Source organism: Giraffa tippelskirchi, chromosome 6 (genome assembly GCF_054371585.1).
Source record: "Giraffa tippelskirchi isolate mGirTip1 chromosome 6, T2T-mGirTip1v1.2.pri, whole genome shotgun sequence".
Classification (NCBI taxonomy): domain Eukaryota; kingdom Metazoa; phylum Chordata; class Mammalia; order Artiodactyla; family Giraffidae; genus Giraffa; species Giraffa tippelskirchi.
In genome coordinates, this window is record NC_137280.1 from 171,035,357 (window position 1) to 171,054,997 (window position 19,641).

At 38.8% G+C, this 19,641-nt stretch overlaps 1 protein-coding gene across 1 annotated transcript in view; it reads left to right on the top strand.

The window, feature by feature from the left end:
* Positions 1-19,641, top strand: part of LOC145510940 (uncharacterized) — a 136,583-nt gene that overhangs the window by 36,639 nt on the left and 80,303 nt on the right. Inside the window, exon 3 of the mRNA XM_081503115.1 lies at positions 15,761-15,868. Within this exon, the coding sequence (XP_081359241.1) occupies positions 15,761-15,868 (108 nt within the window). The remainder of the gene's footprint in view (positions 1-15,760; positions 15,869-19,641) is intronic.

Genomic DNA, 19,641 nt, shown 5'->3' on the forward strand with positions numbered 1-19,641 from the left:
CATAGCAGCAATGAAATGCCTTGTTTGTGTTCATATAATTTTTAAAAACTACTCACATGTTAATGTGAGTGGAATCCCCACATATTAATTTTTTTTTAGATAAGGTGGAATTCATTTGTAACACTACCGAGTTACATGATAATGTGTGGATTATGAGCCAATTGTATTACATCTGGTTTTTATGATGGTATGAAATCAGATATTGTGTTCAGAGGCTCATCGTTTTATCTGAAGCATACTGCTTTGTTTTTATTGCATTTGGCTGGAATTCTTCCAATTAAGTGACTGTTATTTTAACAGCAGAATTGTGAGCGTTGTGGTGGCATTATTAAAGTAAGTATGTGTTATCAGGAAGGGTGAGGTAAGAATGTGTGAATAGTGGGAGGGGAACATATCAGCTGCAAGAACAGAATGGTTTGGTGGTTAAGTGTCCTGATGTTTGACACTCACGGGCAGAAGCTGGAAGGTGTGGGAAACAGGAAGAATATTTATAGATGTCATTCCTGAAGAGTGATACACTTTGCTGGAGGGAAGTTGGCTAACCCTGGCATTATTGGGAGATTCACCTTCCTGTCATAGGTATGAAAAGTACTTTTATTTTTAACGTGGGCTTTTAAAGCATAAAATGAAAGGGAATAAAATAGCTGTTTTGCCATTAAAAGTTCAGTTCAGAGACTGAATTTGATGGTCTTGATTTTTAAAAAATCAAGAGACATGTTTATTGCAAGTTGGAATTTTTAAAAGCAAAATGTGTCTAGCAGTTCCACTTCTGGGTATATTCTCAAAGTTTGAAAGCAGGTATTTGAATGGGTATTTGTACACCAATATTCATAGCAGTGATGTGCACAGTAGCCAAAATGTAAGTAACCCAAATGTCCACCAATGAATGAATGGATAAACAAAGTGTGGTATATACATGCAATGAAATATTACGCAGTATTAAAAAGGAAGGAATTTCTGACGCATGCTACAGCATGGATGAATCTTGAAGGCATTATGCCAAGTGAAATAAGCCAGGCGCAAAAGGACAAATATTGTAAGAGCCCACTTACACGAGGAGTCGTCAATAAAGATAGAAAATAGAATGTTGGTTGCCAAACGTGGGTGAGTGTGGTGGAGAATGGGGAAAATTGTGTGAAGGGTACAGAGTCTCAATTTTCGAAGGTGAAAAAGTTCTGAAGATGAATGGTGGTGATGGTTGCATGACAGTGTATTTAATGCAGCTGAACTGTGTACCGAAAAATGGTTTAAAAAGGTACATTATATTATGTATATTTTTAGTTCAGTTCAGTCTCTCAGTCGTGTCTGACTCTTTGCGACCCCATTAACCACAGCACTCCGGGCCTCCCTGTCCATCACCAACTGCCGGAGTCCACCCAAACTCATGTCCATCGAGTCAGTGATGCCATCCAACCATCTCATCCTCTGTCGTCCCCTTCTCCTCCTGCCTTCAATCTTTCCCAGCATCAGGGTCTTTTCCAATGAGTCAGCTCTTCGCATCAGGTGGCCAAAGTATTGGAGTTTCAGCTTCAGCATCAGTCCTTCCAATGAATATTCAGGACTGATCTCCTTTAGGATGGACTGGTTGGATCTCCTTGCAGTCCAAGGGACTCTCAAGAGTCTTCTCCAAACCACAGTTCAAAAGCCTCAATTCTTCGGCCCTCAGCTTTCTTTATAGTCCAACTCTCACATGTTTATTTTTCTGCACTAAAAAAAGCCAAACTTAATATAAACGTAATATGAAGTAATGAAATGCTTCCAGTTAGAGAACAAACTAATGAGACAAATGTAAGGGTTAGCTAGTTATTTGTATTCATAAATATTCATTAGTCATCTTTAAATTTGGGAAAAAGAGAGTTGCCTTATCTTGTGTATGATTTTGGGACTGATTTCCCCTTATTTAAAAATACTGTCTTTCAGTACTTGACGTCATTCTTGGAACATGGAAGATGCTCAATAAATATTTGTTGAGTAATATTTGTTTATTCAGGAAATTACAGTTATTGCGTCACATGCAGAATAATCAACTTAACTGCTACCCATTAAGCCTGCTTGCAAGCTCAGTGGACCAGTAGCAAATATAACCTTTAAAATACAGGCAATCGAAAATTAGATTATGGGAGCTAGTGTGTCTGAGTTATTATAAAATATGCCACAAATTTTTGTTGTTGATATAAAAACAGTATTGATAATTGTCTCGAGAAATGGACAGTTGTTTGCCTGAAAGACTGCTGAGGAATCAGTAGGGCTAGTATCTTGATTTTATCTCTGTACAAGGATCACGGTGGATCTCATATTTTGCTATGACAGGATCTTCTTCATATAAGCCTCTGGTTCATCTGAGGTCTTATTTGACTCTTATCTTGGGATCCAAGTAGTGGGGTAGAAAGACTATCGAAGTAGAATGATATTAGGTTACCTGGGTCTTTCCAGGTGGCTCAGTGGTAAGGAATCCGCCTCCCAATGCAGGAGACATAAGAGATGTGGGTTCAATCCCTGGGTCAGAAAGATCTCCTGGAGGAGGAAATGGCAACCCACTCCAGTATTTTTGCTTGGAAAATCCCATGGACAGAGGAGCCTGGAGGGTTACAGTCCATGATGGGGTTGCAAAGACTTGGACACGACTGAGCACTCACGTATATTCGTAGATGACCCATCACTGCTCAGTCGCCTGCTTTCGCCAGGTTGAGAAGTTGATGCCACTCTATTTGTTTCTGTGGGTAGAGTCTATTTTAAGCCTCTTATAGGAACATTATTTTCATTATTCTGAGCAGCTTTATTCTAGTTATTCAAAACTGATTATCACCAGTATAAAAGGTTATCCAGTTTTATTTTTGTGAGTGACTGTATTCCCCCCGCCCCCATTGTGTCTTGAATTATATTTGTTCATTAAAAAAGCACAAAAGTGACAGTATTTTAAACACCACCCATTATTGGGAGTTCCCTGGTAGTCTAATGTTTAGGATTTCGGGCTTTGACTGCTATGGCTCTGAGTTCAATCTCTGGTTGGGGAACTGAGATTTCCACAAGCCATCTGGTGCAGTCAAAAATGAAAAAGTTACCCATTATTTTACCACGTAGAGTTAGGCATTAATACCATTTGTTTGCATGTCAGCAGTTCTACTGTTCTGTCCGTGCATATATGCACACACACGAACAAGCAGAGATACAAAGCTGAGAGGCATAAAATTAGGATTGTAATGATTATTCTGTTTTATAACCTGCATATTTTTTCACTGAGCATTAAACAGTAACATTTTCTCATGTCACTAAATATTCCTTCACAGCTGCTTTCTCAGTTCAGCCGCTTAGTCATGTCCTACTCTTTGCGACCCCATGATTCGCAGCACGCCAGGCCTCCCTGTCCATCACCAACTCCCGGAGTTTACCCAAAGTCATGTCCATTGAATCGGTGATGCCATCCAGCCATCTCATCCTCTGTTGTCCCCTTCTCCTCCTGCCTTCAATCTTTCCCAGCATCAAGGTCTTTTCCAGTGAGTCAGCTCTTCACATCAGATGGCCAAAGTATTGGAGTTTCAGCTTCAACAGCAGTCCTTCCAATGAACACCCGGGACTGATTTCCTTTAGGATGGACTGGTTGGATCTCCTTGAAGTCCAAGGGAGTCTCAAGAGTCTTCTCCAACACCACAGTTCAAAAGCATCAATTCTTTGGCACTCAGCTTTCTTTATAGTCCAACTCTCACAGCCATACATGACCACTGGAAAAACCATAACCTTGACTAGATGACCTTTGTTGGCAAAGTAATGTCTCTGCTTTTTAATATGCTATCTAGGTTGGTCATAACTTTCCTTCCAAGGAGTAAGCATCTTTTAATTTCATGGCTGCAATCACCATCAGCAGTGATTATGGAGCCCCCAAAAATAAAGTCAGCCACTGTTTCCACTGTTTCCCCATCTATTTGCCATGAAGTGTTGGGACCAGATGCCATGATCTTAGTTTTCTGAACGTTGAGCTTTAAGCCAACTTTTTCACTCTCCTCTTTCACCTTCATCAAGAGGCTCTTTAGTTCTTCTTCACTTTCTGCCATAAGGGTGGTGTCATCTGCATATGTGAGGTTATTGATATTTCTCCCAGCAATCTTGATTCCAGCTTGTGCTTCCTCCAGCCCAGCGTTTCTCATGATGTACTCTGCATATAAGTTAAATAAGCAGGGTGACAATATACAGCCTTGATGTACTCCTTTCCCCATTTGGAACCAGTCTGTTGTTCCATGTCCAGTTCTAACTATTGCTTCCTGACCCACATACAGCTTTCTCAGGAGGCAGGTCAGGTGGTCTGGTATTCCTGTCTCTTTCAGAATTTTCCACAGTTTATTGTGATCCACACAGTCAAAGGCTTTGGCCTAGTCAATACAGCAGAAATAGATGTTTTTCTGGAACTCGCTTGCTTTTTCGATGATCCATCAGATGTTAGCAATTTGATCTCTGGTTCCTCTGCCTTTTCTAAAACCAGCTTGAACATCTGGAATTCACGGTTCACATATTGCTGAAGCCTGGCTTGGAGAATTTTGAGCATTACTTTACTAGCGTGTGAGATGAGTGCAATTGTGCAGTAGTTTGAGCATTCTTTGGCATTGCCTTTCTTTGGGATTGGGATGAAAACTGACCGTTTCCAGTCCTGTGGCATCTGCTGAGTTTTCCAAAGTTGCTGGCACATTGAGTGCAGCACTTTCACAGTATCATCTTTAAGGACTTGAAATAGCTCGACTGGATTCCATCACCTCCACTAGCTTTGTTCGTAGTGATGCTTTCTAAGGCCCACTTGACTTCACATTCCAGGATGTCTGGCTCTAGGTGAGTGATCACACCATCGTGATTATCTGGGTCGTGAAGATCTTTTTTGTACAATTCTTTTGTGTATTCTTGCCGCCTCTTCTTAATATCTTCTGCTTCTGTTAGGTCCATACCATTTCTGTCCTTTATTGAGCCCATCTTTGCATGAAATGTTCCCTTGGTATCTCTAATTTTCTTGAAGAGATCTCTAGTCTTTCCTATTCTATTGTTTTCCTTTATTTCTTTGCATTGATCTCTGAGGAAGGCTTTCTTATCTCTCCCTGCTATTCTTTGGAATTCTGCATTCAAATGGGAATATCTTTTCTTTTCTCCTTTGCTTTTCGCTTCTCTTCTTTTCCCAGCTATTTCTAAGGCCTCCTGAGACAGCCATTTTGCTTTTTTGCATTTCTTTTCCATGGGGATGGTCTTGATCCCTGTCTCCTGTACAATGTCACGAATCTCCGTCCATAGTTCATCAGGCACTCTGTCTATCAGATCTAGTCCCTTAAATCTATTTCTCACTTCCACTGTATAATCATAAGGGATTTGATTTAGGTCATATCTGAATGGTCTAGTGGTTTTCCCTACTTTCTTCAATTTCAATCTGAATTTGGCAATAAGCAGTTCATGATCTGAGCCACAGTCTGCTCCCGGTCTTGTTTTTTGCTGACTGTATAGAGCTTCTCCATCTTTGGCTACAAAGAATATAATCAGTCTGATTTCAGTGTTGACCATCTGGTGCTTTCTCAGTAGCTGCATTTGCTTCTATTTTATGCCTGCACCAATCCTTTATTACTAGGATTTTAGAATATTCTTCTTTTTCTTGCTATTATACATGATGCTGTGATGAAAATACTTTTAATCTTTTACCTATCCCTATTTTTAAAAAATAAATCTCTAGGTGTAAAATTAAGTGGAATGATATGAACATTTTAAAAGGCATTGGATATGTATGCACCGAATTGTCCTTCAGAAAGACTATGCAGGTTTATACTTCTATGTAGGCTATGATATTAGTATAAGCTAATATGATATATGGTCTGTATCAGACTACTTGTTGCCCATCTTGAAATTAGTTATTTTTAAATAACACCAATTTGAGATGTAAATAATTGTTATCATTTGTTTTAATTTGCATTGGTGGTGAGAGTTTGTATATGATTGTTTAGCAGATGTATCTCTACATGTCATGATTAATCTGTTGTGTTCCTTTTTTCTGTTTGTGAGATGTATTTATATGTAAAAGATATTATTAACCTGATTGTATAATGTTTCTTTTGTTACTTTTTCCCCAATGGATTTCTTTGTTTTTCAACATCTTGCCAAGTATTACCAAGATGAAGAAAAAAAAAAACCTTTTAGGTAGATGACATAACTCTGTTTGGAGGTTGTTGCTGAATACAAGATAGGTAAAGTAAATTACCTTTCTTCAACCTCAGGTGAGAAAAACTTACCCTGTCAGTTAGTTTTAAAGCATTCATCCTTAAGATATGTAACCAGATAACTTCAGATAACTTGTCTTTATGTAAGATATGCTAGGAGTCTCTCGAGGGAAAGTACAGCTGTAGTCAACATTTCCCTTTGGGTGTTCTCCGTTAAGCCAAGTATTGCTGAAACACAGCAACAGTTGACATTTTTACTGAGCAATATGCAAACGTTGAGAGAAGTTTTTCCCATCCTCATAAGGAAGATAATAATAAACTAATTATTGAGAATTTCTTGCAGCAAAGTAGTTGAGCTACTCTCTAGCCCTATTTTCCATGAATGAAGATTAGAACCATATGTTGTTTGGGGGTTATAATTTCTATTTCAACATGCTATTTTGGAATTTAAGAAATTCACTTCAGATATATCAAAGTTAACATTGATGTGTGTATATCTGTGGGTTTGTGTATATGTTACAGGATATGTGAGGTGGCCAGAAGTAATGTCAAAATCACAACTTTGAGAAAAACCTTCAAGGTCAATGAAATCTGTGTTGGCATAAATTGCTCTCCAATTCAATAGTGATAAAAGGCATGTGAAAAGACTATAGGGTTACTTTCAAAACAAGCCTTTACCAAGTTCCAGGAAATGAATGTATTTGTATAAAAACACTTGACATTTGCAAGAGCCTTTTTATCAGTTTACCAAACAATTAGATCTCTTTGCTTGCGTAAGCTTTCAAAAACATGTAATATATGGTCACCCATTTGCCACTGACTGGTGTTCAAAGAGTTGGAGGGGGCAATGTACTACTATAATTTTATGGCAGATTTAGTTTTGGTAATTTGAAATCTCTTTGAAATACACTCAAAGTGCTCCCTACCTAAAGGAGCTCTACAAACCATAATTTTGTCCAGTGAAGGATTTGTAACACATAGTTACCACTGGTTTATTCTTCTTTCAAATCAGAGTTTTTGAGGATTTTGGTAGTCTCATACTGGCTGATAAATTGATTGTGAGCAGGAAATGTTCTTTCTTTAGCCATCCTAGGAAAAAAAAAATGGTACCGCAAAAGTCTCTGGTGGCAGATAAGAGTGCTGCCAAGTGGAACCATATGTTGTTTTGGGATTATAATATATATTTCAACATAGTATTATGGAATTTAGGAAATTCATTTCAGGTATGTCAAAGTTAACATTGATGTGTGTCTATATGTGGATTCATGTATATGTTAAAGGATAGGGGAGTGGAAGTTATATGGAAATCAATTTTTTTTCTCTAAAAAAAACTCCCTCTTTGCATCATGGTCAGGAGTCTTAGTCCTCTTAGGAACTGAATACATATACTTTTTTTTCTTTCTACACTGAAATAGTGTCTTAGACCTCTTTTTCCTTTCTTCCTTTTAAAATTATGTAAAATAGCTTCTCTGAACTTGTACATTTTTTCTGGAACACCTGCTTCTTTGCTTTTAAAATTCCTAGAAGAAACACATAGATAACATATTTAAATATCTATATGGATTAAATCTAAAGTGTCTAGGTGTTTCTGTTTTTAATGTTTAAATCAAAGCTTTTTGTAAATGGAAATTTAGAAAATTTTGAAATTATTGGAAAATAAAGTTGGTTAGTGCAGTATTTTAAGTATATCATGGAGACTTCCCTAGTGGCTCAGATGGTAAAGAATCTGAGTGTAATGCAGGAGACCCTGGTTCAAGCCCGGGTCAGGAAAATCCCCTGGAGAAGGGAATGGCAACCCACTCCAGTGTTCTTGCCTGGAGAAGTCCATGGGCAGGGGGCCTGGCAGGCTACAGTCCACGGGGCCACAAAGAGTCAGACTCAACTGAGTGACTGATACTTCAAGCATAATATATACACATATATACCTCACTATATTAAGTACATAAGTAAGTACTGGCTTTATTTTAAAGCTCATTTTGATTAAGTGATATAGTAGTATCCTTTCTCATTTAAAAAACTGAACTACTAAGAGATTTTAAAAGAATTTTGAGTTAAGTAACTATACCAACACTTTTATCTTAGATTTCTATACAGAGTTAATTTATCAATTTTGTAAAGTGATTGGAGTTAGAGCAGATGTTTTTACATTTAGAACTTAAAAATTCAGCAATATTTTGTATGGAATATGTTGTATTATATTTACCTAAAAATTTCTGATTTAACACATTAAATGCACATTTCTTTCTTTTAAAAAATTCATTAAGCATATTCATATATCCACTGATCTCTTCACTGGGGAACTTTAAATAAAGTTCATTATTTATTTAATACTTTTCAGTTTAGGATATACTTGAAGTGATTTATTTATCCTTGGCCAGTTGCCACTTGAGAGTCTTTCTGTTTTATGAAGCTAACTTAAATGATCATTTAAGCAGGAATTACTGGTATTAGTTATGTTTTAATTCTAGTATATGGAGGGTTGTGCAGCCCTGTGACGACCAGGCTCCATGGAGGTGGGGGGGAGGCCGTCATTCTGGAGAAGGCTGGGAAGGGTCAGCCTGGAGTGGAGGTGGGATTTGGGCAGATGGAAATGTTTTCCTGAAATGAATTGGCAGAATACATTCTTACCAATTTAAGTACATTTTTGATCAGTTGAAGGGAGGCATTACTAAACTCAGGGTTGAGTAAAGCATTTCACACACCCTATAAGAAGTGATTAAATCAGAGGAGCTTTCCTACTTTAAAATCAGAGAGAAAATATAAATGTAGACTTTCAGAAAAAATTTAATTTTTGTATAAAACTGAAGGCATTTTGATAAAATATGAAATTTAGTAAAATTTACGATTATTTATTTCTGTTACTCCCCAGCAAAAAATTGTGTATGAGGTTTTTGTTTTTTTTTTTAACTCTTCAGCTCTTTGTTTGATCATCAGTTATTATAGAGCAGAGGTCCTAACCTCCAGGTCACAGACTGGTACCACCTGCCAGATCAGCGTTGGCTTTAGATTAGAAATTAAGTGCACACTGTTTACAATAGCTAGACATGGAAGCAACCTAGATGTTCATGGGCAGATGAATGGATAAGGAAGTTGGGGTACATTTACACGATGGAATGTTACTCAGCTATGAAAAGGAACACACTTGAGTCAGTTCTCATAAGGTGGATGAACCTGGAGCCTATTATACAGAGTGACGTAAGTCAGAAAGAGGAAGACAAATCCTGTATATTAATGCATATATATGGAATTTGGAATGACGGTACTGACAATCCTACATGCAAGGCAGCAAAGGAGATGCAGATGTAAAGAACAGACTTTTGGACTTAGTGGGGGAAGGTGAGGGTGGGATGATTTGAGAGAATAGCATTGAAACATGTACATTACCATAAATAAAATAGATGACCAGTGCAAGTTTGATGCATGAAGCAGGGCACCCAAAGTTGGTGCTCTGGAACAACCCAGAGGGGTGGGAAGGGAGGGGAGTGGGAGGGGGCTTCGGGATGGGGGGACGCGTGTCTACCTGTGGCCGATTCATGTTGATGTGTGGCAGAAACCATCACGATATTGTAAAGTAATTATCCTCCAATTTAAATAAATTAATTAATTTAAAAAGAGAAATAAAGTGCAGAATAAATGTGCTTGTAGCATCCCGAAACCCACCCTCTCCACCCCTGATCTGTGGAAAAACTGTCTTCCACCAAATCAGTCCCTGGTGCCAAAAAGGTGGGGGACCACTGACGTGGAGGATAGAAATCCAATTGTATATGAGTTGAAAGCAAAATAAATAAATAAATAAAGATCATTAGCTTTCAAATCACATACCTATTGATCATGTAAAATGTAAACATAAACGCTCTGCTTTAATTTTTTTTTTTTGCTTGATAACCATGTGCTTCAAAATCTGGCGCCATCCTTCCTGGGATTCACAAGGCCTGGTTCCATTGTGTTGTTTATTTAGACTTTGCAGCTTTTCTCAAAAGTAAACAAGTGTTTATCTGGTTCCTTCAAACATTGACAAGCCAAAGAAGATACAGAAAAATGGCTGGAAGGAAAGAAAGTTTATCCTGCTCTGATGCTTCCACTGTTTCCTCTTTTCTGCTGCCCTTTTTTGTCTTCACATACTTAGACAAAACTCAGAACTTACTGAATGTTTGTGGGAACCAAGCAAGACAAGGAAAAAAGGTTACGACTGCTGTCTGACCCCTAATGCTGTGATGCTCAGCTTTTTGAGTACTGCCAGCAGTTTCAAGTTAGAAGCGCTCATCAGAGCAACTCTTGACTGCCTTAATTTGTGTGTGCAGACTGCCGTTAGTGTTGTTACTATCTGTTTTGTACCAGGCTTGCTAGCTAATTTCCTCGTTTATTAGCTAAGCGGTTTTCTTAATGGCTGTCCTTTTGACAAACGAAGAAATCTTCGCTGCTCTGAGAGGGAAAACCGAGTTGGAAAACTCCCGTCGAAAGGGATTAGGAGCATCTGTATCCGTGCTGCTGCTGCTGCGTTGATGTGGGGGAAATCTGGTGACTGACCTTGATTCTTGACTGAAGTCACAAAACTATGCATGATTTGGCCTTTTTCCATAAGACAAATAGCAACAGTCTCCAGTTAAAGCAGGGATTCAATTTCCTTTGTTATGAGTGTGGAAAAGGGAATCGTTTCCAACCTTAATAGCAGCAGGCTTAGTGAATTTTTTTTTTCCTGAAATATTTTAGATACTCCATTTCAACAGAAGCATTTTGTGTGAATTCATATTTTATTAACTAGGAGTCATTTTGTTTAATTTATACCTGAAGATTTAGAGGCCTGCAGTGTCGTTTTAAAGGGAAAAACGTCTTTTTAATAAGTAATTAAACAAAACCCAAGGGCATCAACAAAAACTCCCCAAGTCTGAGAATAGATTTCGGAATAGGGCCCCTGGAAGGGACACTGGCAATTGTACAGTGGAGCCAGCTGAAGATTTCTGCAAACAGATTTAGATCGGCTGAAGTCCATGAGAACTGGAACCTCTAGAACTAGTTGTCTGTGACCGCACTGACCCTTTAGGAGTTCAGTCATCAAGGGTTGCCCTGGCCCCATGTTAGGAACCAGATTTATAGGTGAATAGTCTAGGACTCTTACAGACCCATCTCTGCCCCTACACCCAAGAATCTGAATCTGACATGGCACCGAAATGTGCATCTCAGAGCTTGGACGGTGAGATTGGGTATTTGCAGTTCCACACAGCAGAAATCCGTCTTTTAAGTAAGGCAAGAAAATGTGAGCCTCCCAGTTTTTAAGTAGGAGGCATCTTTGCTATTGCAAACCAGGTTATGATTGTGTTACCTCTTTATTTTTGTTCATTAAGCACCATCGTCAGCCAGCCAAGTTTAGAGAAAATAGCGAAAGAAAAAGCATCTCTACATCCTTGCATTTGACTATCCTTGTAGTTTTGCCCTTTTCAGTTTCTTTCCCTTACTTTCCCCTTCCTATTCGGGACCTCGCCTCTTATAAACTGTGTTTCCCTCACTGAGAAGTAGCCACCTGCTATCTATGTAACGAATCTCTTAAGTAACTGAGTGGTTTTAAACAAATAACCTCTTTCCATGCGGCTTACTAGGAAGACCTTACATATTTTAGTTACCAAGGGACTTCTCTGCATATTTTCAGAATCTCTAAAACAAACAAAAAAAGAAAAACTACCCCCCAAGGAGACTTCTGATACACATATACACAATTTTTGTCAAGGAAACAATCTAGTGGACAAGGCAGATTTCATTGCTGTGTTAAACTCAGTAAGGTTTTGACTAGTTGTTTGCAGATCTGATTTCTGCAAACATCTTACTTATAAGGTGGCAGTAGGGTATTACCTCCATCATAAAGTTGTTATGAGAATTAAATGCATTAAGACGTGTCAAGCACTTAGCTTAGTACCTGGTTGTATGAAGTGCCAAGTAGCCAGTTATCTAATACTTGCTCATAGAATCTATTAGTAGAAAACCGATAGAAAGCCATTCACTTCATTGCCAAGTTTCAAAAGGTTAGATGAGATAGACTTGTGAACTCTATTTAATGTCCAGTAGCACAGGGCCGCTTGTTTGGCTTCTTCTACCCAAACAGACTTATCGAATGTATTAAAGAGACAAAGGGACTGTTGGATCGGTCCCCAGAAGACTGTTGAATGATAGGCGAGAATATCCTAAGTATCCTTGGAACCACGTTGAGTGTTCCTTTCATCGGAAATGAAGAGAGTAGTAGCCATCTAGTGTAGGCTATTCTGTGTGGTCTTTACTCTCATAGGAGACACAGTACTTTGTTTCTCTAATATGAACGTTCTAAATTATATGATCATTGTTAAATCTGAGTTCCAATTAATTTCTGACATGGTGAGTGTATTTCTTTTTGAGATATCACGTTTTTAGACATTTAGAATATGACCTCACCCATTTTACTTTGAGAATACCGTATGTGAAATAATTTTGAAGGGCATTTTATTTCCTAGGATGTATTTTCAGCAGGTGGCTAATGGCTTTTGACCTGCTGTAGCAGCAGACAGAACTGAATGTCAGACAGAGTATGTTTTAAAAGCTCCATTTTCATTTTACGTAATGAAGTGCAATAATTCTTTTTGAGATTGCCTTGCGTATTTTTCCAAGTAGTTATTGATGGAGACATGTCAGTTTGGTAGGAGAGAGAAGAAAAAATTATGATGTTCCAGTGATGTTCCAGCATGTAGGTTTGAAGACTACTTAAATATATTCAGATTGGTAAAAATACAAGTATTTTCATAAATAATATCAGATCTAATATAGTTATAGGCTAAAAGCCATATAAAGTACATGGTGTCAACCTTCCACCTTTCCCATATCTTTGGGCCATTGCTATGAAAAGTCGCACATTTTAATCCACTCACTTTTCCCTTCGTAATTTCCATTTTCTCTTGAAACGTATACAGTTTATTCCATGGGCTGTTTTCATACAGCCTTTAAGAATTATTCGTACTAAGTAATAATTCACAATTGTGTGAAAGCAGACTATGGCAAAGATGGCTCAGGGTACCCAGGTTGGCAATTTTATCTCATTGTCAAGGTTAGCTTCAAATTCAGTACTGACACAAGCTTTTATACAATCACAGTCTTTGCAGTCCTGTGCCACATAGTTTATACATTGAATAACTCTCCAGTTTATACTTAGTTGGTTTTTTGAGGTGAAGATGTGTATGCAGCTTGGTTAATGCCCAAAGGCCTTGTGGAGGGGGTGACTGTGAGAAAATGGCAATATAAAGAGTTATATTTCCCGTACTGAACATATTAGAGCTGGCATTTTGCCACTGAACTATATGATGAGGGAGGAAGATTGTCTGTGTACTTTGCATTTAAGAATTTCTGAGGCTGAGTTCTAATTTATTTATTCCCTTAGGTAATTACTGGTTTTCATGATGCAAAAGAAGTATATTATTGGATTTTTTTTAATGGTTAAACTTGTATCATAGATGTCCTTTCTTTGAATTTAGGCACTAAAAATTCTCGCACATCAAAGTAGCTTGTGATTCTCATTTGCGACTAGAGAGTTAATCATCTTTCAATAATGCTTTGAAGTTAGCTTTTCTTCTTCTTCTTTTTTTCTTAGCCCAGCATGAGTTCATGAATAAAACTAACCCCTCTGATAGGTATAGCATATTATTGCTCTTGCCTATGGCTCTTGCTAATAAAAATTCAAATTCTGGTTAGTTTGCTGGAATCAGATCAAGGTGGTATATGGCATACTTGTCTTCTTTATGAAGCGATTCAGGGTTAAATGTATTTTAGCTTTTCTGTCTATGTTGTGCTAAGGCTGGGTTTTTACTTCTCATTGTCCTGGAATCCTTAAAAATAAAATTCCTATTCTTTAGGACTAACCTCCGAGAAATTCCTGTTCTTTAGTTAATGTATGAATTTGCTGTTGTGTGGGTGAGGTGACAATCACAACAGTGGCACTGACTTAATTTGATAATGTGTACGTGTGTATTTTTCCATGCAGCTAGATGGGATGCCTGTCAGCGGAAAAATAGGGTAGGTGATGAATACTAGGTAGGTGATTGCTGAAATAGTCTGAAATTCTGACAGTTGCTAGAATCGTCAGCTTGCTTATAAGATGACCTCATCACTAAATCAAACAGGGTTTGGCATTTTAACGAATGTTTTCCACCAGCATCAGTACAGAAAAGAATTGTGCCTGGATGCTTCCTTCAGAAAGTGGCATGAGAAGTTAGAAACTAGAGAACATACCAGAACTCAAGTGATGACAGTACAGGACATCCCGTCCCAGAATCAAGCCCTGTGGGAAAGACCTTCAAGTGCAGCTGTTGTTTTGTTGTTTAGTCACTAAGTTGTGTCCGACTCTGCGAACCCAGGTAGCTTGTCTGGCTCCTCTGTCCATGGGATTTCCCAGGCAAGAATACTGGAGTAGATTGCCATTTCCTTTTCCAGGGGGTCTTCCGGACCCAGGGATTGAACCCGCGTCACCTGCATTTGCAGGAAGATTCTTTACCACTGTGCCACCTTAGTGGAATGCAAATAAGGAGCGTATATAGCAAATTACTTGTATATATGACAGTAGATAAGAGTGTGATCTCAGGCAGAGACACCCAAGTTTGGCTCCCAGTTCTGACTATTTAGTCACTTTGGGCAAATAAGTTATTCTTTCTGAGCATCAGATTTCTTAACTGTGAAATAGGAATGGTGATGGTATCTAATAATATTATTATGCTGAGAAATAACAAATATTTGAAACAAAATAAAAATATTTAAATTAAGAAAAATACTTAGGAATATATTTACAAATATTTAAAACTTACAACAAAGAAGTATAATTCCAAAGCCTTAGAAATCTGTTACATTTATGTATTTTGCAAATAATGGGACACATTGTTACACAGGCCATAGCTGGCCTCAGAATTCTGCCTAACGTGAAACAGCAGGAAGCTTCTACTATTTTGTAGAAGTTGGCACTCAGCATGCAATGTCTGTGTTCTCCCTGAGCCAGTCCAGTGCTACCTTGTCTTCCTTCGTTTTTCTGTCTTTGCTAACAGTCTCCCTAATGCAAATATCAATTCAGTTACTTGGAAAAGTGGGAATGGCGAGATTCCTACTTGGTTATCCGTAATCATAGTTTTCAGACACCATGGTGAGTACTTTGCAGAAGATTGTGTTGACGCCCAGATTTGTATTTCTAGATCTATTCTCTACCCCAAGCTCCATTCATTAGTTACTTTATTACTTTGACTCCAATTTACTAACAGGTGGCCACACTTGTTGTTCACTGTTCAGGCTCCTTCAATCACACTGGGCTTCCTCATGTTCTTTGAACATTCTGAGCTCATTTTTGTCTTTGGACCTTTGTTCTTGGTGATCTCTGAGTCTGGAGGGACCTGTGATTTTATTTTATGCATCTGACTCCGTCTCCTTGTTGAAAGGCCATTTCTACTGAGACTGAGGTGACAACTCTAAGTCATTCTCCCATCTAGTCAGTTTCTTATCCCATCATCCTGTATATGTTTCTTCAGTCTTTTTCCATATGTATCAGATTATGTTGTTCATTTAATGGTTTGTTGTTTTCTCTCCTGACCCAGAATGCAAGCTCCGTGAAACCAGCGTCCTTGTGTGGTTCAGTCAGCAGTCGCTTCCTGGTACCTGCATCTGCACCTGGCCCACAGGAGTGCTCGGAACAACGTTCAGAGGTATGGTTATTCTCTCCTTTATCTCATAGTTAAGAGAAGTGATGCCCAGGAAGTTTCAGTACCAGTAACTTGCTCAAGATCACAGGGGTTAGAGGCAGCCGAGCTGGGATTTAGACTCCGTGCTGTGCTCTGAAATCCTGTGCCACAATGCTTGTCTTTCCTTAGCTGAAGGTCGGGGATGTCAGTGGGAGGCAGGGGGCCCTGTTGGCTCTTGGAACTTCCTTTGAATCCCTGGACCAGTGGGTATTGCTTTTTCTACAGCGTTGTCAGAGAAGAGTTGGTCCTGATGACTTTATATTCTAGTATCCTTGGCTTATTTTCTCTTCCCTTTTCCTCCTTGACTCAGTGCCCAAGACATGGATGATTAATATTTTATAAGAATGCATTCAATCCTTTACTGCTTGGGAAAAACATTGAAACACCAGGTTTTAAAGACGCTCCCTGAGGGCTGGAATCCATGGGTTTGAACACAGATGGAATTTTCCACCTGGCCAGGGTCTATCTTTTTTATTTACATGCAGTTTTTTGAGCAGTTTTTTTTTTTTTTAACTTGACATTGGTTACGGCTATACCTTTCTTTTTCTGGGTTTGTGCTAACAACACAGGTAACGCTTTGGTCGTCCTTGGCCCCACTGAATAAATAGCTCCACCTGCATGCCTTTCTGCCCCATTGCCCGACCCCCTTGCAAGATGCGGTGGGGAAGCTGGGCTATTTATGTTGTCTTAACCAGATATGCTATAGAATAAACAGGCAATCTTGCAATGTATATCATTAAAATGTATAAATGTGTCTCAGCTTTTTGAAGGAAAAGGAAAAAAGAAAAATCAAACCAGGACAGTTGATTAAAACGGGATAATCCCCTGCATTTCGTAAGTGACACCCAGCAGATTATAGAGGGGGCAGTTACTGGTGCTCTTTACGCCAGCACCTTGGGTGTGTGTTGCTGTATTTGACCTTTTGGAAGCTATTGACATCATTTGGGAACTTCGTGTAAAGGTGCCTTAATCAGTTGAACAGAAGGAATCTTAGCTTTTTGGAACTGACCGGTTGATTAATTTAAATCCAAACACACACAGGCCTGCCTAGTTGCCCTTTGTGACACCCTGGCACAAAAGGATTTCCTTCGGGGGCCTTGTAACCCGCATCCTGCTTCAGACCCTTTCAGCTCTGCTGGTCTTCTTAGGCTGCAGGCATCATCTTTAACCCCTCTTAGTCGTCCTTTTGTTTCATGAAAACAATATCTGTGCTTGGATTCATACAAACACGTTACTTTTTCCTCAAAGTTCTCTATTTATATCCCAGGGAAGAAGGTCTTTTTAAGTTCCATTAATTGAGAGACGAAAACTTATCTTCAACTGGCTTCTTTAGAAAAACTGTATTAGAATTTAATCCAGTGCTTCCTTTGGGAATTAGAATCAAAATTAGAAGCATGAAATGTTGAAATAAATTCTTGGTATTAGAGTAAGCCATCATCTATAATTCGTTTGACTTTCAGATTCAAAACATTGGAGGCTTTTAAAATCAGTGTTTAGTTTTGGGAAAACATTAAAGTTAATGGGCTCATGGGTGAGTTTAGTGGTCGTATAAAGCTCTAGTCCTGGGTCTTTAAATGAAAGCAAAGTTTAAATTCTTTAAGGATAAAGCTTTGAATAATTTCAGTCTATTACATGGACTGAGAAAAGTACCCATGCATTGGGCACTCTCTTGAGCTTGCTTACAGAAGAGGGCAGATATTTGTGGGGCAGAAATGAAAGTATTGCTATAGAATGCTTTCCTGGCACACAGAATGTTAGGCTGGAAAAGATCAACACCCTCATTTTCAACAACAAAAAACTAAAGGCCCCCATTTAATTATTCCAGCTCCTACTTGGCCAATTTCTGCTTCCTCATCACCCAGTTGCAGCACTGTCCTGGAATACAAATGAAGCCTTTCAAAGAAGGTGGTATAATCTGATTCCCTCTGGCTTTGTTCATTATTATTAATTGTAATAACTTTTTAATTGAGAGCTTTTGATGTGCCAGTACTTTATACATTATTTTTATAGCTACAGGATGAGGTCATACTACTGATCTTCTCTTTTTGACAGTGAGAATCTGATGTTTACCAAAGTTAAGGATTTGCCCAGAGTGACTGAGCCAGTGAGATACGATACTTTTTTTTTTTACCTTAGAAAAAGTAGGTTTGTTGCTGGATATAGGCAAGAGAAATGGGTAATAAGAAACATTTCTTCCAAACCTCATGAGTTGCCTTGAAAGTATTATGGTGATGTGAATGACTCTGCCATGGGTCATTGGTAAGGAAGGAAAATTAAGGCCATCTGGCCTCAATTCTTCAGAAATAGTGGATTTGCTGGGAGGCAATATGAGAGCACTCCCTTTCTGGCTGTCGTCGGAAGCAGTAGGTATCCAGGTGAGGAGCCTGTTGGGGTACCAGAGGACCTAGAAGCTATGTGGTTCAAGGTGAATCATTGCATCATTTTTGAGACCCTGTTTTTATTTTCATTTCTGAAGGTAAAATTCCAGTTCCTACCTTACCTACCACACTGGCAGACTGGCTACTGTGGCTGACTGGTCAAGGCTTTAGAAATCCTGGCCAAATATCCCCATAAAACTGACACTTTTAACTTCCATTTGCTTCTAAATGGGCACTTGCCAACACGAATTTAGTTTGAGAAATAAGTTTTTTTTTTTTTTTTTTAAGTTCAGAGTCTTGTTGAACCCTATCACTGACTGTCCTATCCTATCACTACCCTATCACATGTATCACTGGACATGAGTTTGAGCAAGCTCTGGGAGTTGGTGGTGGACAGGGAGGCCTGGCGTGCTGCAGTCCGTGGGGTCGCAAAGAGTCAGACACGACTGAGCCACTTAACTGAACTGACTGATGCTTCAATTTAAGGATTAAAGTGGTTTGTCGATGAGATTTATAATACTTTTGACAGTCAAGGGGCGATTTCTTTCGTGTGTCTCTGTTCCCTGTGAAAACAGTATTGTTGCCTTCGAACTTTTGTTTTCTTTTAAGTCTGAAAACTTGTCATATTATCCAGATGTCTGTCGAGCCTTCAGTTCCACTGGAAATCAGAAGTGACATTTAGGACAGATGAAAGATAGGGTGTGGTTCTCTGGCAAGAAGATGTCAGAGTTTGGCGGAGCTAGTGCCGTTACTTGGTATTTCGTCCCGGCTCCCAGCCCTGTGTTGTGAGTGGCCTAATGTGGGTGTGTACTTCACAGGGCCTGTCTGTGATTTCCTGGGGAATCCAAGGAAAGGAGGTGGTTATCAATTCGAGAGCGAGTTTCTGATCTTCTCTAAGAAGGCAGTGAGATTGCACTGATCGAGAGATTTAGTGGAGTGGCAAGAGGAAATAGGATCCTCATGAGAACATGACACAATAGGCTGTTTTTGTAGAATAAGAGAATAAAAACTTAAGAAAGCCTGGAGTTAGGGAATGAATGTTGGAGACATGAGGCCCCTTTTCCCTAAAGTAAAGCATCTTTAATAAGATATAAAATCTGGCCACCTGGGACCATTTGTCTCACTGAGTCTTGATTTCCTGCCCAAGGTCTTCCATATTCCCATCAGCCTCCCTAATGGTTGGAGACCTCTTGGCTTTCTCTTATTTTTGGATAGGCTTTTTTTTTTTAATGATGTATAAATTGTTTAATTAAATTACACATGTATAAAAAGAACCAGTGCAATGAAAAAAATAAAATTAATTAACATAGACAATTAAAAAAAACAATTACAGTACTAAGATCAAATTTGAGAACAATC